Here is a 25,083-nt window from a genome sequence, read left to right as displayed (position 1 = left end):
GCCTGGGATGTGTACAGAACACACAAGGGACACAGTACTGGGTCCCTGCTCTAAGGATTCCTAGGCCACCTATCTGTGAATAATGGTGAGCTCAGGCTCATGAGCTGGGGGAGAAGAACCAGCTTGGACCCTGTGAGGTGGCTGATCCTCTCTGGAAACTGATTCCTAATTTGAACTCTGAGCAACATGGCTGGAACCTAAGGTTAATTAGCCCCAAGGACAGAGGGCCTCATTAGACTGTGTTTTGTGTACAGAGCCTTTTCCAGTCTTTTAAATATACATATACAAAAAGACTTAATGGAGCCCTGGATACTAAGTCATCAGGATGAAGGCTGTGAGTTGCAAACCTGTATAATGGATTACAATTCTATCAGGTGGTAAAAATTACAGAAAAGCTACAGCATTCTGGTTAATCCATTCAGCATTTGAAAGAAAAAACCCAAACTCATTATAGAATCGTGGCTAAATCTAAGAGCAAAAAAGTTGTCATTACTTTACCTTGTGCGGCAATGAATTTGTTCTTTTCTTGGTAGCCCTGGGGTGCGGGGAAGGAAAGAAAAAGAAAGAGAAAACCAAAAATGAATAAAAATGAAATTCTCCAGTCTGACTCCAACCAGTTAACAAAACCTCCCTTGTGAAAAGGTCCAGGTACTTAACAAGGATTTCCAGTCTAGATATTACAAAGTGGATTAGCTTTGGAGCTAGGAATTAAAGATTACAAAACTCAAATGGTCTAGGTAGTCTTCTCAAATTGAATTATTAATAAATACTAGAATAAGAAATCCAAATACTGAATCCTAGGTTAGATCATGTTTCTGATGCATTATCAGCAGCCGACAATGTAGGTTTCAGTGTTAACAGGTAAGAACTTACTGGGGGAAAAACATATGTGGTGGTTCTAGGGATGAAGCTGGTTTACTCTGGGAAGGACAATACGTTATTTCCTTGAGGATGCTTTACCCAGGTGCGGAATCTTTCTGGCAATAGCCTGTTGAGTATGGTGAAGCAGCTCCCAGTGTTTAATGAGAAGCTTCTCCATCACAGGCAGTGGGAGACAAGAAGCAAGGGAGCCTGGGGGTACCACTCAACAGATAAGGATCCTCTGAAAAACTAACAACTGGCCGCAGCTTTCTTTTTCAGTCTTTATTGTTCTAGTTATACATCTTTTCAACCCAATTGTTTAAATGTATGTTCACTTGAGAAGTCCTAGGTAGGTGAAAGCCACTTGATTTAAGGATTGTGAATCACCCACTTCCTCTCTCAGACAGCAATAAAATGAGTAACGAGGGAGGCAGCTTCAGGGATGGGGCACCAAGTCATATCAACACCAGGGTGGCAATATGAAGTACAAGGCTGCAAGGCAGTGGCCAAATATAAGAAGGGGCCAAATCTGAGGAGCTACTTAAAAAAAATGTTTTTTATTTTAAGTTCTGGGGTACATGTGCAGATCATGCAGGACTGTTACATAGGTATACATACACCATGGTGGTTTGCTGCATCCATCCCCCGTCATCTACATTAGGTATTTCTCCTAATGCTATCTCTCCCCAGGAGCCACTTTCGTTTTTTTTTTGAGACGGAGTCTTGCTCTCCCATCTAGGCTGGAGTGCAGTAGTGCGATCTTGGCTCACTGCAACCTCCCACTCCTGGGTTGAAGTGATCCTCCTGCGTCAGCTTCCCAAGTAGCTGGAATTACAAGTGTGTGCCACCACGGCTGGCTAATTTTTGTATTTTAGTAGAGACGGGGTTTCACCATGTTGGCCAGGCTGGTCTTGAACTCCTGACCACAAGTGATCTGCCTGCCTTGGCCTCCCAAAGTGCTGGGATTATAGGTGTGAGCCACTGTGTCTGGTCTGAGCAGCTACTTTCAATTTCAGTTCAAACAAGGGCAGGGCAGGGTTGCTGCCCAACACAGAAGGAGAAAGCTTTAGGCACCAGATGGGTATGTTTAGAGTCAGTAACAGAAGACTTGCTAAACTTTTCACTGAGAAGAGCAATTTAAGTTTCAACATGTTTTTATTTATTAGAGAATGGAAATGGAAATAGCCTTAATTCTGGATGGTAAATTCTGCTTATAGTACTAAATTAAACTTATAATTAAAACTGAGAAGTCCTTAAGGGTATGTTAAGCACGTCATATTCCTGCTCACAAAGAGTCACTGCTAAATTCTCATTACAGTAAGTGGGCCTTGAACAGCTTGAAAGCATGGTTGAAAGGCCCAGCCCCAAAGTGCTTCCTGTCCCATCTTTTACCAGGTGTGGGCCATTTGCTGTCCTGAAAACCTGCCTGTATAGTGATGTTGCAGCACTGCTTAACTAATACAGAGTAATGAGAATAAGGCAAAGCCACTGATCTTGTGTTATGTTCAAGGGAAAGATGAAATGTGGCTCCCTGGCTCCCAAGATGTCTCTAGATTCTGAAAGCTGAATCTCCGCTGGCTCTAGGTGGTAGCTACGTTCCTACCAGTAAAAAGAAACACATCTAAAGATCCTATATATTCTTAGACATCTAAAAATGAGCAAGGAAACTGGTTTCTCCTAAGGCTCTAGGCTCAAAGCCCACCTGCCAACTGTGTCACTGCCTCTGTTTCATCTCCTCCTGTGACCAGTGTTAGGTTAGCTTACCTATGTGTTTCCCAAACTATAGACCCCACTTTCCTCTGCCTTTCACCACTACTCCATGGTGCCTGGTTCCCTTTAAGATCCATCCATGTGTTGGTCTTAGTTCTCTCTGCAAAAAGTTAAGTGGTTGCTGGGGGGTGAGAATGGAGATTAATTGTATTTAGACACTGAGGTTCTTATTGGGGTGAGCAATGCGTTCTAAAACTAAAGGGGCAACAGCTAGAGTACAAGGTTCCTCTTTTGAAGGGATGATTATGTTCTAAAACTGACTGGTGATCAGCTGCATTTATCTGTGAATATACTAAAAAACTCTGAATTGTGAACTCTGGGTGAAATGTATGGTATGTGAACTACATCTTTATATGTAAAGTTGTCAGAAAATGTTCTAAAACATTTATGGTGATGGCTGCATAACTTGGTAAATTTATCAAAAATCACTAAATTCTCACTCAAAATGGGTGAATTTTATGTTATGTATACTATACCTCAATAAAGTCAGGGGAAAAAAAGGGTTTGGTAAGGGTTAACTAGCAGCCCACCAGAAGCATGCAACAAATGGTCCCTGAATTTGCTTCAGCAAAGGATGCTGCCCTACACACTAAGTCCAAAGAAACCTGTTCCTCTTTCCCACTGGATCTCTAATCTGCACATAACCCTGTTGGCTGCCAAACCCTTCTTGAGCCATTCTTTACTCTTGGCCTTCTCAGATGCTCTCCTCTCCGTCTCCTTCCATCTCACCCATGGGTACCTGTTCAATGTGCCTGGCAGGGGCTGTGGGTCTCAGGGGCCTGTTCTTGGCCCACTCCTCTCTTTAATAATTCCAAATCCACTCTAGAGTAGTTCCTATGAGCTCCGTTTAAATATGACCAACTGTATGCTGGATACATTCATGTGGGTATCACCCTTCACTCCCTCATATGTAAATCAACCACCAATTCCTGCTAAATTCTACCTCCAGGTAGTCTTCACTTTGTTGCTGCTTCCTTTTTGACCCTCATCATTTGTGATCTACCTGCTACTGCAATAGCCCCCAATTGGCCCCTCCTAAATCCATGTTGTACATGATAGCCCCAGTGATAAATATGTAAATGTGGTCACACTACTCCTTGCTTTGAACACTTTTCAATGACACCCCATGGCCTAGATAATTCATCAAAATCCCTTGGCTGTATTGAAAATTGGCAGACACTATGAGGTGGTTCACTTAGCACCCACTCCTGCTCCCTTCTAGCTTGACTATCTTACAGCTAAATTTCCCAGACTCCCTAGCAACTCAGTTCTCCATGAGAACTAGCAGGTGCTCCCATACAAGACTTGGGGTAGAAGTGAGCAACATGAAATAATGACTGTGCTAAAAATCTGGTCTTTGGCCAAGTATGGTAGTAGAAGCATCCAGTTCTTCTGCAGCACTGTGCAGATGTTTCACTGTGACAGTCACATGTTACATACATCTGTAGCTGCTCTGCTCTTTGCTAAGCAGCATCTGAGGTTGGTTCACTGGCCCTTCTATAGGTTTTGTAAGGTACCTGGTATCTTATAATAAACCCTTTTCTGCTTAAAAGAGTGAACAAAAAGTACACTTTGTAGTCTGCAAGTAAGAACCTCAACGGACACACTTGACATCCACTACCTTGCAAGATCGTCTCAACTCCCACCAGTTCCCATCTTATATCTTATAACCTAAGACTGCTGTTTCTAGTCTCCGTGACTTTGCTCATGTTTCTCCTTTGCTTTGAAGCTTCTGCTCAACTTTCTTCTCCTTAACTCTGACTCACCCTTCAATAATGAGCTCTACTGGATTACCAGGTTGGGTTGAATGTTTTTTCTCTGAACTCCACAGAACCTGGCAATACCTCCTTAGCACACATAGCACGTTACAGGAAACGATCTAACTACCTGTGCGGTATACGAGGGATCACATCTTACCCCTGTAACCTTTAAGCCTACCCACAGTACTTGGCACACAGCAGGTGCTCAAAAAAAGTTGACTGAATTTAATAAACTTCAAAATCCAAATCTTTAATCCCTGCTTCTTACTTATGGTTAACCACAGGTTTTTTCCTGCTTTTTTCCTTCACTGAGTCCACAAGGTCCCCAATTGAACTCTCCTTCATCTAAACTCTCATTCTGCTTTCTAATAACTGTCTAATAACCATCAAGGCATTATGGGATGCCCTAGCGTAAGCTCTAACTAAACATGGTCAAGGAAGAAGGCTGTTTCTTTCTACTGTGCTATTACCATGAAGAAATCCCCATCTCAGCTGCTCAACAGCCTTAACATGCAATTAATTCTTGTCAATTTTCACCTTCACTGTGGGAAGGGACCAAACTGGTTACGGTGGGACATGCTGCTGGTTACTAACTCAAAGTCATTCCTCCCTTTCTTCTTTGCCATTAGAACCAAAATTCTGTTTGGACATTAACCTTTCACTGGCTTGGAAAGTGTCCATTCTCCAGGCTCAAAGAGGTAAATCATGATCATTCTCAATGCCTACCCAGTGATTAGAGAGGGATGTGAGCATGTGATCCAATCCTGGCCTGCTGGTCCTGAGGACAGAGTGGTGGGGCGGATTCTGTGAAAAGCCTTGCTCCCTAACAGAGAAAAGCATAGGCATATATGTTACTCTTCTCTGTTAGATGCTGTGTTTATAAGGAATGCTTGGATGGCTGCAGCCATCTTGTGACCATGAGACTGTTGACAAGGGTAAGGATAACTGAGTAGAAAGATGGAAGCACCTGGGTTCTTAAGGATGTCATTGACCCATGGAATTAGCCAACTCAAGAACTGGCCTACATTTGTTTTCATATTATATGAGACAAATAAATGTTGCCGGCTAGGCACAGTGGCTCAAGCCTGTAATCCCAGCACTTTGGGAGGCAGCGGCAGGTGGATCACTTGAGGCCAGGAGTTCGAGACCAGCCTGGCCAACATAACAAAACCCTATCTCTACTAAAAATATAAAAAAGTGGCTGGGCATGGTGGCATGTGTCTGTAATCCAAGCTATTTGAGAGGCTGAGGCATAAGAATCGCTTGAGCCTGGGAGGCAGATGTTGTAGTAAGCTGAGATTGCACCACTGCAATCCAGCCTGGGTGTCAGGGCAAGACTCTCAAAAAAAGAGTTCCCATCTAAACAACTTTTAGTTGAGTATTAGCTTACCTGCAGCTGGACACACTAACTGATCTTGCTCTACTCTTCTGCATAACAAACACTAAAATCAACCTAATCCATCTAATCTCTTCACCATGATCTTTGATATTAAGTTCTAGGAATTCCTGCTGATTACTAGCCTTTCTCCCTTTTCCTTATCAACTGCAGCAATTATTTGTCTAGTCAGGGTCCCTTTTCTTAAAACTACAAACATGTAACCATTAATGTTAAACATACATCCAGGAACTTCAGCAAATTCACTGCAGTGAGAATGCCCAGACTGCCCCATTTTTGAAGTCCATCTAATAGCCTCTATTTTAGACACAACCTCCTGCTTTTTCATCTTTCTCCTTTTCTTATGCTGTTCTTTCACTTTCTAAAGACTTCAGTTCCTCAATCCCACCACTTTTTCCTAGAATATTATTTTATTCCTAACAACTTCCTAACGCTTTTCTTTTCTACTGAACCCTTCGCTGACTACTTGAAGCAGCAACTGACATTCCCTATTGTCTGAGTACCACATGCTCTCTGCATTTACCACCAATCCTAGGGTGCAGATGAAGAAAAAAAGAAGAAAAAACATCATACAATGCAGCACCTCTCACCCGCATCAGTGACATACCACTGTAGGCAGGCAGGCTCTCAGTGCAGCTAGACATGCCCTTAGCTTTCTCTCTTCAGTATCCTTTTCTCATGGACCTCAGAAGATGTTCTGAACTTTCGCTGTTCTTATGTCACAGGCCCATTCCATTTGTTTAGCAGACAACCATGAGAACACAGGTGAGTTGCCTCAATTTGCTTTACCCACACCTACTAGTCGTCTCTATCCATTCTGTCCTCTCCTTTACTCTCACTCTCAGAGGAAGAAACAGCCCTTCTTATGTTCACACTAATCTCTCCATCAGTGTTTTTTCCTTGGGGTAAAATACAACATAAAATGTATGATTTTAACCATTTTAAGCATACAGTTCTGTAGCATTAAATATATTCATACTGTTGTGCAACCATCACCACCATCTGTCTCCAGAACTTTTTCATCTTCTCCAGCTGAAACTCTGTACCCACTCCTCATTCCTCCCTCCCCCCCTCAACCGCTATTCTATTTTCTGTCCCTATGAATTTGACTACTCTACATGTGTATATATACTCTATATTCTGCATGTAGAATCATACAATATTTGTCCTTTTATGACTGGTTTATTTCACTTAGCATGATGTCTTCCAGGTTCACTCATGTTGTCGCATGTATTAGAATTTCTTTCCTTTTAAAGGCTGAGTAACATTCCACTGTACGCATGTACCACATTTATTAGTATTCATTTATCCATCAATGGACATTTGAAGTGCTTCCACCTTCCAACTTTTATGACTAATGCTGCTACAAACATGCATGTGCAAATTTCATCCACAGTTTTCTCATGCATCTTGTACCAGGAGTCAGGACTAGGTTTTGCCAGCTTTCCCTCTCTCTTTTTTCTGTTCAAATTCACTCTTCCTCACAATCTATAAAACATACTCTTAACTCTTTATGTGTTTTTTCAGGCTACTGGCAAAGATAAAACCAACCAATCAAAAACCTCAAATATCTCATAGAGAATGTTCCATAAACATTCTTCAAATCATCTTTAAAAGCCGCCTCTTAGTAACAACTCTTCCCTCAGGCCTTCGTTCATATATGACTGACTACCCAGACAGTCATATATCTAGTTATATAGCTGGTGTCATGTCATGTATTCTTGTCCTGTTCTCCCTTATTTTTACTGTCGAGGGCAAGGCTTGCTTTTGTTTGTAATCAGAATCAGCTCAATAAAGGATTCACTGACTCTTACCATAAAATAACATATTCAGACTCAGATTTCTACATGGGAAACCATAGGGAATGATGACAGGGTAAATATAAGGAAATGATTAAAACTATTTAACCTTAATAAAAAAATTCAGTCACTTAAAAAAACCAGACTTGTCAGGGAAAACATGAAATGACAAATATTTCTCCTAACACACAGTTGGGGAGGAGCCAAGAGATGGTGGCAATGGTCAGGCAGGGGGGTGAGGGGGGAAGCACCCGCTCCTTACATTGATGAATGAAGCATTGATGTAATCAGAATCTGGAACCCCTTCCACTGGTGTCAGGTGGACTCTAGAGTGGTCATCTAGGAAATAAACCAACAATGAATATTTCAGTAAAACCAAACTTTATTTCTCACAGAACCTGATGCAACCAGGACAGTTGAGACATCTGTGCCTACGTGCACAGATATGCACTTGTATAAAGATGCCACTCCGACACTATTCATAACAGCAAAAAATTGGGAATACCTTAACAATCATTAGGGGACTAGTTAAATAAATTAAGAGACATTCCCAGTGTGGAATACTAAGTAGTTGAGAAAAAAAAAAGTTTCTTGACAGATGAATTGACAATACATACTGTTAAAAGAAAAAAGAGAAATGTATACAGTATACCAATCATATTCAAAAATGTTATGTATTATATATACACACATACCCACATACCCTCCCCACCATATGCACATAAAGAAGACAAGGCTGAGCATGATGGCTCACACTTGTAATCCTAGCACTTTGGGAGGTGGAGGCAGGTGGATTACTTGAGGTCAGGAGTTCTAGCCCAGCCAGGCCAACATGGTGAAACTCCGTCTCTACTAAAAATTCAAAACTAGTCACAGTGTGGTGGCATGTGCCTGTAGGTAGTCCCAGCTATCTGGGAGGCTGAGGCAAGAAAATGGCTTGAACCCAGGAGGTGACACCTGCAGTGAGCCAAGACTGTGCTGCTGCCCTCCAGCTGGGGTGACAGAGAGAGAAAGAAAAAATAAAAATAGAAAAAGACAAAAGTATCTGTAAATGCACAGTGCTCCTGATTTTTTGGTTCCATACTTTACTTATAAAAACGTGAGCAGGGTACGATGGCTCAAGCCTGTAATCCTAGCACTTTGGAAGGCCAAGGTGGGCAGATCACAAGGTCAAGAGATAGAGATCATCCTGGCCAACATGGTGAAACACGTCTCTACTAAAATAAAAAAAGTTAGTTGGGCATGGTAGGGCATGCCTGTAGTCCCAGCTACTTGGGAGGCTGAGGCAGGAGAATTGCTTGAACAGGGAAGGCAGAGGTTGCAGTGAGCTGAGATTGTGCCACTGCACTCCAGCCTGGCACCTGGTGACAGAGCAAAACTCTGTCTCAATAAAAAAATAAAAAATAAAAATAAAAAAAATGTGAGCAGGTGCTGGGCAAGGTGGCTCATGTCTGTAATCCTGGCATTTTGGGAGGGCAAGGCAGGCTGATAACTAGGTCAGGAGTTTGAGACCATTCTAGGCAACATAGTGAAACCCTATTTCTACAAAACATACAAAAGTAGCTGGGCATGGTGGCACATGACTGTAATCCCAGCTACTTGGGAGGCTGAGGCAGGAGAATCACTTGAACTCAGGAGGTGGCCGAGATTTCGCCACTGCACTCTAGCCTAGGCAACAGAGCAAGACTGTGTCTCAAAAAAAAAAAAAAAAAATTTGAGCAGGCATCTCTAATATATGTTTGTTTATTGATAAATTATGCACATATGCTAATGTATTATATACCCTGTAATATAAAATTTTTGGGGCCTGGGTGTGGTGGCTCATGCATGTAATCTCAATGCTTTGAGAGGTCAAGGTGGAAGGACTGCTTGAGGCCAAGAGTTTGAGACCAGCCGGGGCAACACAGCAAGACTCTGTGTCTAAAAAAAAAAAAATTAGCCAGGCCTGGTGGCATGGACCTGTATCCTAGCTACTCAGCAGGCTGTGGCAGGATTATTTGAGCCCAGGAATTTGAGGATACAGTGATCTATGATCACATCATTGCATCCCAGCTTGGCTAGCCCTGTCTCTAAAATAACAAATAAAACATTTGAAAGAAAGAATTTTTAAAAAGCAAATATAAGGGCTGGGCTAACTGGCTCATGTTTGTAATCCCAGCACTTTAGGACACTGAAGCAGGAGGATTGTTTGAGGCCAGGAGTTTGAGACCAGCCTAGGCAACACAGCAAGACCATCTCTACAAAACATAAAAATTTCACAGGTTCTAAGGATTAGGAAATTTTTTTTTTTGCAAAGCAAATACAAAAATCAAGTGAGGTGGATGGGTGCGGTGGCTCACACCTGTAATCCCAGCACTTTGAGAGGCCAAGGCAGATGGATGCTAGAGGTTGAGAGTTCGAGACTAGCCTAACCAACATGGTAAAAACCCATCTCTACTAAAAATACAAAAATTAGACAGATGTGGTGGCACATGCCTGTAGTCCCAGCTACTTGGGAGGCTGAGGCAAGAGAAGTGCTTGAACCCAGAAGGCGGAGGTTGCAGTGAGCCAAGATCATGCCACTGCACTCCAGCCTGGGTAACAGAGTCCACATATCTCATTAAACTCTGTGTATCACATTCTAAATACCACTGGCCTAGAAAAATGTCTGTTAGCTTATGGATCAACTGATTAGCAATAGCTAACTCTGGGAAGGGTTTATACAGAGAACTCTGTATTAGAATTTCTTTCAACAAATAGCACAAAAACCATCTCCACCACCCCACCAACCCCTGCTTCCTGTCTGATCCTAGTAAAGCTGCTTTCCAGGACCTCCTAGAAACTTGAGGGTCTGACACAAAAATCCTCCTGAATCACCCTAACTGACTGTGAGCATGTGGGGTCACCATAGGATCCATAAAGGCTCTTTTGGCCCAAAGTTTTCAACCTACTCTTTTTTATTTATTTTATTTTTTTGAGACAGGATCTTGTTCTACCACCCAAGCTAGAATGTAGTGACACAATCTTGGCTCACTGCAACCTCCGTCCCCCTGGGCTCAAGTGATCCTCCCACCTCAGCCTTCTGAGTAGCTGGGACCACAGACACATACCACCATGACTGGCTAATTTTTTAATGTTTTTATAGAGACGAGATCTCACCATATTGCCCAGGCTAGTTTTGAACCCCTGGGCTCAAGCGGAATGATTCTCTCACTTTGGCCTTCCAAAGTTCTGGGATTACATGTATAAGCGACTGAGTCCTGCCATGAACCCACTCTTGTTATCCATCCTGCTGTGCCCAATTGCAAGATTCTTTCCATCCTCAGAAAATCCCTCTAGAGATGTAATTTCAGGTTACATCCCAAAAAGCACTAAAGACACTCACAAGGCAAGATGTTTACATATCGATTTTTTTCCTTGTTTTCCTCCTTGGAAGCAGCCTCACAGGTGGCCTGGATAGGACAAGCAGGGAGAGCCTGAAAGGTTAAGAGAAATTAGAGGAATTATTAGCAGGGATAAACATGCAAACTGCTGTACCAAACCCTGACCTGGTAGCATGTTCTAACCTTTTCCTGGGGTTGGGGCGTAAAAACAGAGGCCCAGGTAAATACCTGCAGCCTAATACAGAGGATGAAACTACCCCGCTAAACAACCACAAGCTCCTTAGAGTTTAACAACACTAGAATCCTTATGGGGCAGAATGCCCTTTCTGGTATTCTAAGCACAGCATGCTCTTTACATGATTACTATGTGGTTAGGAGCCTGTTGTTATGATGCTGGGCCAAAATGGCCCACCATTGTAAACTGGAATGGTGACAAAACTGAAGGAATGGGCATTTATCCTCATGCTAATTACCAAAGATGACATGCATCTCAGAGTGAACCACAAAGGAGGGTTCTGGATGACCAGCTGATTTAGGCTCTTTCTAGGGATCTAAGGGGGCATGGCACCCCAGCCTGTAGCATCATGTGGCAAAGAAGCAAGGATTGGTGGGTGGGTGGGAGGTCATTGACATGGATACAGCAGTTAGGAACCAGAAGATTTGGGTGAGGTGACCTTAAATTTGCAGCAGTTTTGGAGCAAATGTAAATTAGCTAGTTATCACACAATGGTTTGACATGAGATCGTCTGGGTTTGTATGAACTTAAGCACATCTGTTAAACCTTCTAGGCCCAGTTTCCTCATCTTTAAAATTGGGGCCAGGCGTGGTGGCTTCACACCTGTAATGCCAGCATGTTGGGAGGCTGCAGCAGGTGGATCATCTGAGGTCAGGAGGATGAGACCAGCCCGGCCAACATGGCAAAACCCAGTCTCTACTAAAAATACAAAAATTAGCCAGGCAGGCATGATGGTGCATGCCCTGTAACCCCAGCTACTTGGGAGGCTGAGGCAGGAGAATCGCTTGAACCTGGGCAGTGGAGGTCGCAGTGAGCTGAGATCACACCATTGCACTCCAGCCTGGGCGACAGAGCGAGACTCCGTCTCAAAAAAAAAAAAAAATAAAATAAACAAACAAATAAATAAATAAAATTGGAACAACATCTGCCACATAAGGAGTGAGAAATCTCATGTGTGGCACAGAATAAGTATTCAAATAAATGAGTTTCATGAGAATGGGAAGCTAAATTTTATTATTTGATCTGTTCTTCTCTTGTATGTTTCATATATTCGAAATTAAGGATGAAAAAAGCAGCTGGGCGTGGTGGCTCATGCCTGTAATTCCAGAACTTTGGGAGGCAGAGGTGGGAGGACTGCTTGAGGACAGAAATTTAAGACTAGCCTGGGCAAGACCTCGTCTCTACATTAAAAAAAAAAAAAAAAATTAGCCAGGTGTGGTGGTGCATGCCTGTAGCCTCGGCTACTCAGGAGGCTGAGGTGGGAGGAATACTTCAGCCTAGGAGTTCAAAGACCTGATCACACCACTGCACTCCAGCCTGAGTGACAGAGGGAGACTCTTGACACTATAAAAACAAATAAGAAAGCAAAAAGGGATATAGTTTAAAATTCCAACATTTATTCCAAATAAGTGATTGGAAATACATTTTATAAACCTTAAGAATACTTTTTGAAAATACTTTATGGTCTCGCAATTTCACTTCTGAGAATGTACCCTAAGGAAATAGAAATCTTTGTGTTCAAATTATTTACTTCATCATTATTTAGAATGACCCAAAACTGAGAACTGTAGTAGACAGCAGTAGAGAAACAAGTAAATTATGGTTTATGCATTACTTTTCATTCATTCTTTCAACAAATATATATTTTGTACCTACCAGGCACTGGGCTACGTACAGAGCAAAGAGCGAGGAATCAAATATAGGCACAGTTCTCACCCTCAACGACAATATAAACTTGTGGGTGAGGCAGACCAACAAATAAATCGAATACATATATAATTGTATAAATAATGAATGCAATCACAGAACAGAATGCTACTAGAGATGAAGTATCAGAAAGCACAAAATGTGGATTAAGGGTGGGTCTCTCTGAGGAAGGATGAGTGTAGAAAATAGTATTCTAGGCACAGAGAGCAGTATCTGTGATAACCCAGAGGAGGGAGAAGGCTTGGCTGTGTGAGAAACTGAAAATCAGTGCAGGTGTCACACAGAAGGCGAGGCTGATGGGAATGGCAGGAGGAAGTAGGAAGAGATGAGCTTGGCAAAGTCAGATCATTCATTTCCAGGTAGGTCCTTGAATAATAAGTTTGGATTTTATTTTAAGTGCATGAGGAAATCATAGAAGATTTTAAAAGTGTGATACATTTTCCATGTTAAAGAATTACTTGCGGCTGGGTGCTGTGGCCCACGCCTGTAATCCCAGCACTTTGGGAGGCTGAGGTGGGCAGATAACGAGGTCAGGAGTTCAAGACCAGCATGGCCAACACAGTGAAACATCATCTCTACTAAAAATACAAAAATTAGCCAGGTGTGGTAGTATGTGCTGGTAGTATCAGCTACTCAGGACGCCAGGAGAATCACTTGAACCTGGGAGGCAGAACAGAGGTTGTTGCAGTGAGCCAAGACCGTGCCATTGCACTCCAGCCTGAGTGACAGAGTGAGACTGTCTCGAGAAAAAAAAAAAAACTACTTGTTATTATATGGAAAATGGACTGGAGAGAGGCAAGAACAGAAGCATGGGAAAATGATGGTACAAGGAAACGGATGCATTTGAGACATATTCTGGAATTAGAATTACTACATTTGGAGATAGAATGAAGGCAAAATGGATTGGGACAAGAAAGACAGAAATGAAGACTGGCTCTCAGGTTTCTATCTTTGATTAAAAAAAAAAAAAAGACTGAATAAAGGAAATGCCAGCCCAAAGGGAACCAATTTTTATCAGATAGAAGCAAGTGTTTTCTCTGTTTTTTGGTTTTTTTGGAGACAGGGCCTTACTCTGTAGCCCAGGCTGGAGTGCTGTGGCACCATCATAGTTCATTGCAGCCTTCAACTCCTGGGCTGGAGGTATCCTACTGCCTCGGCCTCCTGAGGAACTGGGACTACAGGCACAGCACCACCATGCCTGGCTAATTTTTATTTTTCTAGAGGTGGATCTTGCTATGTTGTCCAGGCTGGGAAGCAAGAGCTTTAAGAAAGGAGCAAATATATTTATTGGAAACCAGCATGATAGTGGTAGGATAAATTAAAGTGAAAGATCCAAAGATAGGGGAATTAGGGCCTCAGAATCCATCCGCCCATACCTACTCAAGAGAGTTCCTTTCAGAATTAAAACCCTGGAGGTTCTGCATTTTGTTTTACTAACAGAGGCAATTCCCCCTGACCCTAAGCTGTGAATACATAAAAGGGAGAAGAGAGTTTCCTGGGCTGGACAATCTTACACATGCAGTAGAGACCATTATTTCAGATCAGAATTTCCCAATTCACCACAGTTTGCATTCTCTTCCTTCACATAAATTTAAACAGGTTTCCACCCACGTACAGGGCAGGATGAGATGTCAGTTTTTAAAGCCCCGATGACTAATCCAGAGGCACCACTTTTCCTGCACATCCCTTCTCTAAAATGTAGAACAGAGGTAGTGACAGCAAGACTCTTGAAAACAGTCTTCAATACAGAAATGTCAGGAATGACAAAGACTACATCTCACAGCCCTACCAGCATTCCTAGCTCCCCAAGTCATGATAAACAAAAACTAGGTCTCCAGGTGGACTAACACTCCTAAAAAGAGTTTCAGGAAGAAACAGAAGTCATTTAACAAGAGAGAAAAAAGGGATTATCCTGGAAAACACAGTGCTAGATGCAAAGGTTCAGACTGAAGAGGCTATGTCAGGGATGAAAACAAGGTAAATCCTACTGCTTTTGTTTCTACTCTGGAAAACCCAGCTCACAGAGCTAGGAAGGAGCAGCTAGAGCAGAAGCCTATAAAATGTTAAACTCTCTAGAGACACTACGTTTCATCTCTTGCTCATGCCTTAATTGGAAGCCAAGACTAAGTACTCATTCATTTTTAAAAAACATGTCAGTTAAATGAAAATTTTGTTTTTCAAGTTTGTTTATTGTTTAAAAAGTATCCATCACGTAATTTAACTGAGAAGTTGTTTGGGCTCCTCTTCTTATATCCTCTTCCTTCCCCTCTCAGGTAAACTTGAACTTTTAAAAATATTTATCATTACATTGCTTTATTTGTATCTCATATTTTTTTTGCATCCAAAACAATGTATTATTATTGCTAGTCTAGTTCTTGAGGAAAATGGAATTGTGACTAAGTGATGAGTTGTTTTTGGGTTCAACATTACCTTCCTAAGATTTATCCTGGATGTTTGCTTACTTCAGCTACTTTGCAGTGTCCATTTGAGACTGTATCAAAATTTACTTGTCCATTTTACAACTGATGAATATTCGGATTGTTTACAGTTAATAGTCCTGCTCTGAGGCAAATTTTTATCTCTTTCTTGTGCATATGTATAAGAATTTCAGGTATAGCTATCTTTAACGTTACCAGATAAAGCCAAATTGTTTTCCTAAGTAGTTGTACTAATTTTACTCCCACCAGCAATGTACAGTGTTCCAGTTCTGTATTGTCATCAACATTTGCTACTGTCAGACTTTATATTAACTGTAGTTTTAATTTACATATCTCTGATTATTAATGAGATTCATAATCTTTCCATAGCATACTGGTCAAAAGAGCTTCCTCTTCCCGTGTTGTCTTACTGGATTACTTCTTTTCTTTTCTTTTTTTTGAGATGGAGTCTTGCTCTGTCACCCAGGTTGGAGTGCAGTGGCATGATCCTGGCTCACTGCAACCTCCGCCTCCTGGGTTCAAATGATTTTCCTGCCTCAGCCTCACAAGTAGCTGGAATCACAGGCACCCGTCACAACAGCTGGCTAATTTCTTTTTGTATTTTTAGTAGAGACTGGGTTTTGCCATATTGGCCAGGATGGTCTTGGAACTCTTGACCTCGTGATCCACCCGTTTCGGCCTCCCAAAGTGCTGGGATTACAGGCATGAGCCACTGCAACCAGCCTACTTACTTTCTTAACAATTTGTAGGAGTTTTAAAAAATATATTCTGGATACTCTTCCTTTATCAGTTACCTGTGTTATCTTTTACCAAGGTTGTGGCCTTCCCTGTCATTTTTTTAAATGATATCTTTATATAAACAGAGGTTTGGCATTTTCATGAAAATTCATCAATCTTCCCTTTTATAAACATTTTAAGTCTTAAGAAAGTCTTAAGCCCTTTCCTGTTGTGAGATCAGAAGTATGTTTACTACATTATGATCTCTACATTTTATCATTTTTGTCCTTTAAATTTCAGTGTTTACAGTAACTGGAATTGGTTTTAGTGTTTGGTATGTGACAAGCATTCATTAATTCCCAGTGCTACCAATGGTCCCAGGCACTATTTATTGTGAAGACCATCTTTTCCCCACCCAACTGCAACAGCATTTCTGTCATAAATAGGTTTCCACTTACACATGGATCTACTTCTGGACTTTTTATTTCATTCCATTGGTCAGTCTATCCCAGTGCCAATACAGAACTGTTTTAATTACTAAAATTTTATGATCTCTTTATATCTGGTAAGGCAGGTCTCCTCACCTTGTTCTTCTTCTTCAGGAATGTCTTGGCTATTCTTGAATCTTTTCTCCTCCATATAAATTTTAGAATCAGCTTGTCAAGTTCCACAAAAAACCTGTTGGGATTTTTATTGGAATTGCATTGAATCTATATATCAGTTGGGGGAGAACTGACAACTTTACAGTATTGAGCCTCCTAATCCATTGATCCTATCTCTTCACTAATTTAAGCTATTTTCCTTTAATTTCTTAAAACATTTTTATAATTTTCTCTAAATTGTTAAATCCATTCCTAGGTACTTTACATTTGGATGCTATTGTAATCAGCATCTTTTAAAAGGTATTATTAGGTTTTCTGTTTGTGGCCTAGGTATAGAACTGCACTAAATTTTTATGCTGCTTTTGTATCCAGCAACCTTGCTAAAATAACTTATTAATTCTATATGTCTGATGAATCTGTGGGGTTGTCTGAAGATATTTGGTCTGTGAAAAATTTATATTTTGTCTCTTCTTTTGCAATCCTTATACCTTTCTTTTCTTGCCTAGACCTCCAGTACAGGTCTGAATCTCATTCACTTTTAAGTCTTAATCTCCTTTCAATACTCTCATTCAATAGTCACCAGTGACTGAATACTGCAGTGACGAGAAACTTACTACCTTCCAAGGTAGGTATTGGAACTGTTCTGTTTAAAAGGACCCAACACCCAGATACACGATTTCTTTTCCATTTCCCTTGTACTAAGTAATGTAAAACCCAGATGTCAGCTGGCACTTTCTCTGTCCCTTGCAAAGCCCAAACTGCCAACTCTCTGGACAGTGGAATTCCAAAGCCCTTGTCACAGTTCCTACTAATTCCCATAGGACTTTGGCTGTGATTCACTTATTTTGGGACAACTCATGAATGCAGAGGCAATTTCGCCCATCTCAACTCAGACACCACACTCAGTCCCATTACCAGATGACATACACATGCTTTTTTCACCTGGCAATCTAAGAATTAACTGTTACTAAAGATGTGGGGTCCTGAGGAAGGTCACATCTCGCATTACACAGATTCTGACTATCTCACTGGCTTCACCTCTTTTCCTCTTTTCTTTCTCTCCTATCCCATTTGTCTCAGGAGCTAACCTTTTTTTTTTTTTGAGACAGAGTCTCACTCTAGTAGCCAGGAGGCTGGAGTGCAGTGATGTGATTACTATAGCTCCAAGTGCTGGGCTCCCAGTGCTGGGCTCCCAGTGGTTCTCCCAACTCACTCTCCTGAGTAGCTAGAACTAAAGGCATGTGCCATAACACATTAAAAAATTTTTTTGGTAGAGATAAGGTCTATATTGCCTAGGCTGGTCTTAAACCCCTGGCCTCAATCAATCTTCCTGCATCGGCTTCCCAAAGTGCTGGGAGATTAAAGATGTGAACAATTGCACCCGGCCAGAAACTAACTTAATTTTATCCTTTTGTTTCTTTTTAAACCTTGATAATGCCTTACGGACCTCAATTTTCCCAGAAAATAGGGGCTTCTTAGTGGTTTTTCAAAGTGTTTCTTTAAAATAAATTCAATGATTTCTCCAAAGACAAATGCTGGCAAACAAAAAAGCTCCAGCTTGTAATTAGGATGAAAGCCATAGCCTAGAACTTCCAGTCAGGTGGGCATTCACAGAAATGCTACAGTCTCTTCTGAGCCTGCCAACTATGAGAAAGCAGTTGTTATGTCCTATGCGTGTTGTTCCTTTAGTTATTCACCCCCATGGTCCAGTCTTTCTCTAGTACGACATCCCATTTGGTGATATCACTTTTCACAGCGACCTGACCACAAGACTCCTGACAGTTCAAACTACGCATAGCAACTTCTTTATTCTAGATGTTATATATCCACTGAAGCAAACTAAGTCCATTAGCTTTATCTCCCATATTTAAAAATCTGCTTTAACTATATTACAAAAAGAATATGCTTGTTGGGTCAGGTGCGGTGGCTCACACCTGTAATCCCAGCACTTTGGGAGGCCAAGGTGGGTGGATCACAAGGTCAGGAGTTCGAGACCAGTCTGACCTACCCTGTCTCTACTTACTAAAAATACGATAATAAATTAGCCAAGTGTGGTGGCACGTGCCTATAATGCCAGCTACTCAGGAGGCTGAGGCAGAAGAGTCTCCTGGACCTGGGAGGTGGAGGTTGCAGTGAGCCAAGATCGCGCCACTGCACTCCAGCCTGGGTGAAAGCATAAGACTCTGTCTCAAAAAAAAAAAAAAAAAAAAAGCTTATTTTAAGTCAAATAATTTAGTAGAAAACAAAGTCCCCTATTATATCTCTCCTCTCTTCCAGCCCCCTTGTAGGCTACCACTGTTGACAATTTGTAGTCTTTCAGACTTAAAAAAAAAAAAGCATTAACATACCCAAACACACACAGATATACATACTTTTGAAAACAAAAATGAAATTATGCCACGTTTTCTCACATAACAATATGACTTAGAGATCTATGTGAACACATTTATTTTAATGACAGTATAGAATATCACAATGGATATAAGAAATTATCTAGCCATTCTATATGTCAGATATTTGCTTTTTTATCTTCTTTGCTATTACAAATAATGCTGTCATAAATACCCTTGTAAAAATACGTATTTGTACAATGTGGGTTTTTCTGTTAAGAGTCCCAGAAGCTTGGTCAGAAAACTCAAACATTTAAATATTGATTGGTACTGCCAAAATCATCCCTCCAGTGCAATACAAATTTAAACTCCCCCACCTCTGTGTAAGTCTCTGAAGCCCCATACTTCTGCCCACATTTGATATACATCTTTTTAAATTTTCAAATCTGATAGGTCCAAAATAATGGTTAGCAATCTGTACTTCCCTGATTACTAGATATAGTTGATCTTCTTTTCATATCTTTATAGACCATTTGCATTTCTTCTGTAAATTGCCAATTTCCTGACTGGGTTTATCTTTTTCTCACAGGTTTGTATATTACGGAAAATTATTTATGGTAAACAGATGGTCCCAGTTGGCCACTTTTTTAATGGCATCATTTGTCACAGAGATGTTTCACATTTTAATATATTTATTATCTTTCAAACTTTTCCATTCTGGCATCTAAATCTTAAAAGTAGCTTAGAAAGGCCTTCCTCATCTGATGGTTATTAAAAATATTGTAGACTCAAATTGGTTTACCCTATGTGCTATTTCTCCTCTTTCCTCCCAGGGCTGACTGATCCAAGCACAGTCATACCTGACTCATAATGGGCCAATCAGATTCTCTCCCAGGATTCTGAAAACTAGGGAGAAGCAGGGGCTTTCCTAGAAGGCCCCCAAAGCCACCAAGGTAAGGTGTGCTCTACCAAAGGCTTGGTACTCCAAGCCTCTTATCTTTTGATTCTGCCAGCTCCTCCAATGTCTTCCCAAATCAATAGTTCTGTTTGTTTTTTGCTTAATTTAGTTGAGTTGACTTCTCTTGTTTTTAACTAAAGGACCTTAACTGATTTAGCAATTAGTATCAGAGTGGGTTGTAGTGGAGACTGCTGGGGGAAATGCAGGTGATGTTACTGGGTTCAGATGGAAGGACAGAAACTGTCAACCAATTTCCACGATGGGAAAGAGCAAGCTGCTCACAGTTCATAGCTGCACAACTACTATTTTAGTTATTGCCTGCAACTACCTGTGATGTGTTCAAGCTGGTGGTAAAGGAGTGGGTGTGTCCCAATTAAAAGGAGAGGAGGAATGTTGAAACCAAGGAGTAGGATTACTTCTGACAACATTAGAGAACAAAACAGGAAAAATCTCAGCTCCCGTATAAAATGCTGACCTCCAAATGAAAACCCGAGACTAAGGGCCTTTACATACTATGTACATATTTTGATAAACCAAATGTTAAAATTTCCGAACTTTGCTAGTTGCTGAATTTTAATGCCAATAGACTTCACATCTTTTCTGGGTTGCTCATATCATCAGAAAGATAAGGCTTTAAGTGAGACAACAGAAATGATGATAAAAGAAGAGAGGACCTGAAGAAAGCTAATTTCCAAAAATCTCTTTTATGCTCTGTACTGCATCTTGCTTTCATGATGAAAACTGCCCCACAACCCAGCCTGCATTACTCACAGAATACAACCATAACATGATCTGAGGGTAAAATACATAAGTAATGTAGAAAAGTAAAATGTTGGCCAGGCACAGTAGCTTGTGCCTGTAATCCCAGCACTCTGGGAGACCAAGGTGGGAGGATTGCTTGAGAACAGGAGTTCAAGATCTGCCTGGACAACACAGCAATACCCCCATCTCTACAGGGGGGGAAAAAAGTAAAGAGCTAATAAAAAGCCAGAAGAAATGGCAGGAATTCACTGAGCTGGATCATTAAAAATTATAGGAACAATTGTTGATATAGATTTTGGAGACCTTATAACAAAGAAAGGAGAGTATGACTTTTGGATGAAGCCACATTTCTTTTTTTCTTTTTGAGACAGAGTCTCGTTCTGTACCCCAGGCTGGAGTGCAATGGCACAATCTTGGCTCACAGCAACCTCCGCCTCCCAGGTTCAAGTGATTCTCCTGCCTCAGACTCCCGAGTAGCTGGGATTACAGGCACTCGCCACCACACCCAGCTAATTTTTGTATTTTTAGTAGACACAGGGTTTCAGCATGCATATTGGTTAGACTGGTCTCAAACTCCTGATCTCAAGTGATCCGTATGCCTTCGCGTCCCAAAGTGCTGGGATTACAAGTGTGAGCCATAGCACCCAGTCTGGATAAAGCCTTCAGCAAGTAGTGTTAACAGCTCAGGTAACTGGCCATGGTTTTAATGTTGAGCTAGGTTGGCAAGTGGAAACCTGAACTGAATACTGGATTTAGTGAGGTGATAATGAAAAGCCAGAAAATCCTTGGCATAAAGTAGAGGAGTCCAGAGTGGTACATGGACTCTAAAGGCTCAGCCTTCCACCAACACCTTCAGTATGCCCTTGATGGGATCCATAACACATGCCTTGCTGAGGCTGTACATTGGTGATGAAAGCACTGGAATCTTTCAGAAGTGTTTTCCTGGCTGTCCTCAGCAGAATGAGATGCTAGATGGAAGGGACTACTTCAAAATGGGATTCTTGATCTAAGTGAGATCCACAACACATGCCTTGCTGAGGCTGTACATTGGTGATGAAAGCATTGGAATCTTTCAGAAGTACTTTCTTGGCTGTCCTCAGAAGAGTGAGATGCTAGTGGAAGGGACTGCTTCAAAACGGAGTTCTTGATTTAAGTGAGTTAGAAAGACTGTTGGAGACCAAGATCAGATGTTTATGGCTGTGAATAATTCATTGTGAAGCTCCCAGTAATGAAAATGGAAGATAGCTTTCCAGGTCAGTTTAGGCAGCCTACTAGACAACCATACTAGAGAGAAGGCTCCCTCATCCATCTCATTTCACAGATCCAGAACCCTTCAGTAAGGGGGCAGTCAGGCACCTGTAAGGTGGAACCCTGCCACAGTGTATTAACACACATACTATAAACCTCCCTTCTCATCTTTTCCTAACAATCTGCCAACATTTACCATGATAAAGTACTAGGTAAAGGAAAATGCATCTTTTGGGGTCTGCTGGGTTCTGGCCTTGAGGTGACTAATTCCTGGGAACTCAAAATGTCACTAAGATATGCAAGTTAGAACAGAGGCTTTGCAGGCCAGGTGATGGAAGGAGTTTTGGCCTGAGGTGGCTTCACATTAGAAGCTACCTATTAATCTATCTATTCTATCTATCTAATCTATTTATCTAACCTTATCTGTCTGTCTGGGCCTTTCTATCTGTCTGTCTGAGCCTATTTATCTGTCTGTCTCTCCAAAAGGGAGGGAGAGAAACTAGTTGCCCCAGGCTCTGTGAAGTTGGCCAGCCCTCCTCTGTGCCACCTCGATTTTCAATAACATTGGCTGCTAGGTGATGCCCAAAGACACACTGATTCCCTAGCCCACTGGATAAGAACCATTACAGAAAGAGCAAATGTAAGCTCCCAGAGCAGTGATCTCTTTACCAAAAGGCTAAGTCTCCATGTGAACTGCAGGATCTTAAGTGCTACAGTTGCAGTTGGGTTTCCAGATGTACTCTACAGTTAATCTTCCAGCAGATTAACACATAACCTCATGGTACCTAGACTATTGCTAGGGGCAAGTGTATATTATTCTTTTTGAGTTGTATGGACTACTTGAAGCATTTTTCTTGCTCATGGCAGGAACAGCCTCAGTGATAAATTATCTTGATCTTTCTGTGTTGTGATCTGACTCACCAAGATTTTGTCTATTTCATAGGACATCACTCTGACAACTATGCTAATGACATCAATGTGAGACATGGAAGAGCAGGAAGTTACATATCTTAGATGTCTATGTTAAGACATAAGAGTATAGTGGCCTGCCACTTCAGCTAAATTTTCTGAAAGTCAAAGGCCTGCAGCACATCAGGATATTTCCTCCAACATAAAGGACAACTTGCTGCTCCTTGCCCCACCACCCCTCTCTTCTGCTAACAAAGAGGAGCAATGCTTGCTGGGCCATTTTAAGTTTTGGAGACAGCAAATACCTTATGCTTGCATCCAACTCTGATCTCTTGATCTAATTTATCAAATCAATCCGTCTACCTACCTACCTATCTATCTGGAGATAAGGTCTCGCTCTGTCATGCCAGCTGTGGTGCAGTGGTGCAATCACAGCTCACTGCAGCCTCAAACTCCTAGGCTCAAGTGATACTACCACCTCACCCTCTGTAGTAGCTGGAACTACGGGTGTATACCACAAGCCCAACTAATTTTTTGTAGAGACAGAGTTTTGCCATGTTGCCCAGGCTGGTCTCGAGCTCCTGGGCTCAAAGCAATCTACCTGCCTCATCTCCCAAAGTGCTAGGATTACAGGCATGAGCCACTGTGCCTAGCCTCTGACCAATTTATTGAGTGATCTGAAGAGAAGCTGCTCCTGCAGACATAGGCCACAGAAAAATAAGCTTTGGTAGACTGTATGGAGCTCTAAAGTGTTTGTAGTAAGATAAACAGAAGAATCGTAATGAAAAATCTTAAAATATGAGGATAAGACCATGCTCCTAGCCTAGTACTGGGCTCTAAGGTGGAGACTGTAAGCCTGATCACAGACACAGGTATCTAAATGACTTCAACTCTCCATCATAAACTAGGTGTTTTTTTCTTTGTGTGTGACTGAGTTTTGTTCTTGTTGCCCAGGCTGGAGTGCAATGGCCATGGTCTTGGCGCGCTGTAACCTCTGCCAACTGGGTGATTCTGCTGCCTCAGCCTCCTGAGTAGCTGGGATTACAGGCATCCACTACCATGCCCAACTAATTTTTATATTTTTAGTAGAGACGGGGGTTTCACATCTTGACCAGGCTGGTCTCGAACTCCTGACCGCAAGTGATCTGCCTGCTTTGGCTTCCCAAAGTGCTGGGATTACAGGTGTGAGCTATTGTACCCAGCCTTGTATACTAGGCATTATGTGATCCAATCAGCCATGGATTTGGACATGCCCTGCAGAATCCCACTATCAGCTGGAATTGATCTCTATAAAATGCCTACCACACAACTCACTGCCTCAACAGATACTCTGACTTCCTATTGACATCCACAGTTAACTGAAGAAGAAAAAAGCCTGGCCTGGTATATAAACTGCTTGGTGAAACATGCTGGCCCATGCTGGAAGTAGACTGCTATGGGATAACCTACTTAAGTGATGGCTTTGAATGTGTATAAAGGAGAAATCCTCTTAGTGAAGAGGACTTCAAGCAAATTTTCACACTATTTATCTTACCGAAGATCAGGATCTAAACCAATCAGGACCTAAACCAATTCTTTTCTTGTTTTAGTTATTCTAGGGTAGCGAATAACTAGAACAAGAAAAGAAATATTTATGTTCCATGTGAATGCTCACCAGATGGCACTCATTGCTAGAAACCCAGGTGATAATGGTCAGCTCTTTCCCTTGCTACCCTAGTGCTGGGCCAATGAGCTTGTGAATATGGTTACCATGGTAGCACAGCAAACGGCTCTCACCACAATATCTATCTGAATTTACCTATCATGCCTCTAGAAATACCATCACCATCCAGGGATTAACTCAAATGCTTTATCACAGGGTCTCAGGGAATATTACCTCAAACAAAGAACTTGTTTCAGGCTTATGTAAATTTAATGTTATGAAAAAAAAAAAAAAAAGAACTCATTTGACAGAAAAAGCATAGGAATGGGATCACATACCTTATCACCCAGAAGCAGTTGGTATTATAGATTACAAAATAGTATAATGCCTAGCACAGATCCAGCTATGGTACTGAGGCTGGGGTGCTGTCTTGTGGGATGTGGTAAAATTTTTGTTTTTTTTTTTTGAGATAGAATTTTGCTCTTGTCACCAGGCTGGAATGCAATGGCGTGATCTCAGCTCACTGCAACCTCTGCAGCCCGGGTTCAAGCAATTCTCCCACCTCAGCCTCAGCCTCAGCCTCCCAA

General features: G+C 41.6%; 1 protein-coding gene and 1 long non-coding RNA gene across 33 annotated transcripts in view; one reads left to right on the top strand and one right to left on the bottom strand.

The window, feature by feature from the left end:
- PTPRA (protein tyrosine phosphatase receptor type A) overlaps nucleotides 1–25,083 on the bottom strand; it is a 180,770-nt gene that overhangs the window by 19,598 nt on the left and 136,089 nt on the right. For 18 of the 32 annotated variants that reach the window (XM_078371223.1, XM_078371229.1, XM_054255169.2 and 15 more), the window contains 3 exons: nucleotides 10,951–11,041; nucleotides 7,849–7,925; nucleotides 499–535 (listed from right to left, as the gene is read on the bottom strand). In XM_078371223.1, the coding sequence (XP_078227349.1) occupies nucleotides 499–535; nucleotides 7,849–7,925; nucleotides 10,951–11,041 (205 nt within the window). Of the gene's footprint in view, nucleotides 1–498; nucleotides 536–7,848; nucleotides 7,926–10,950; nucleotides 11,042–16,629; nucleotides 16,724–25,083 lie in introns of all 32 variants that reach the window. The other 14 variants (XM_078371242.1, XM_078371239.1, XM_078371246.1 and 11 more) reach the window with 1 other exon arrangement.
- Nucleotides 19,871–25,083, top strand: part of LOC118153969 (uncharacterized) — a 61,717-nt gene continuing 56,504 nt past the window's right edge. Inside the window, exon 1 of the long non-coding RNA XR_004743839.2 lies at nucleotides 19,871–19,930. This is a non-coding gene — a long non-coding RNA (uncharacterized LOC118153969). The remainder of the gene's footprint in view (nucleotides 19,931–25,083) is intronic.

Source organism: Callithrix jacchus, chromosome 5 (genome assembly GCF_049354715.1).
Source record: "Callithrix jacchus isolate 240 chromosome 5, calJac240_pri, whole genome shotgun sequence".
Lineage (NCBI taxonomy): Eukaryota > Metazoa > Chordata > Mammalia > Primates > Cebidae > Callithrix > Callithrix jacchus.
This window is presented reverse-complemented; position numbering and strand designations above follow the sequence as displayed.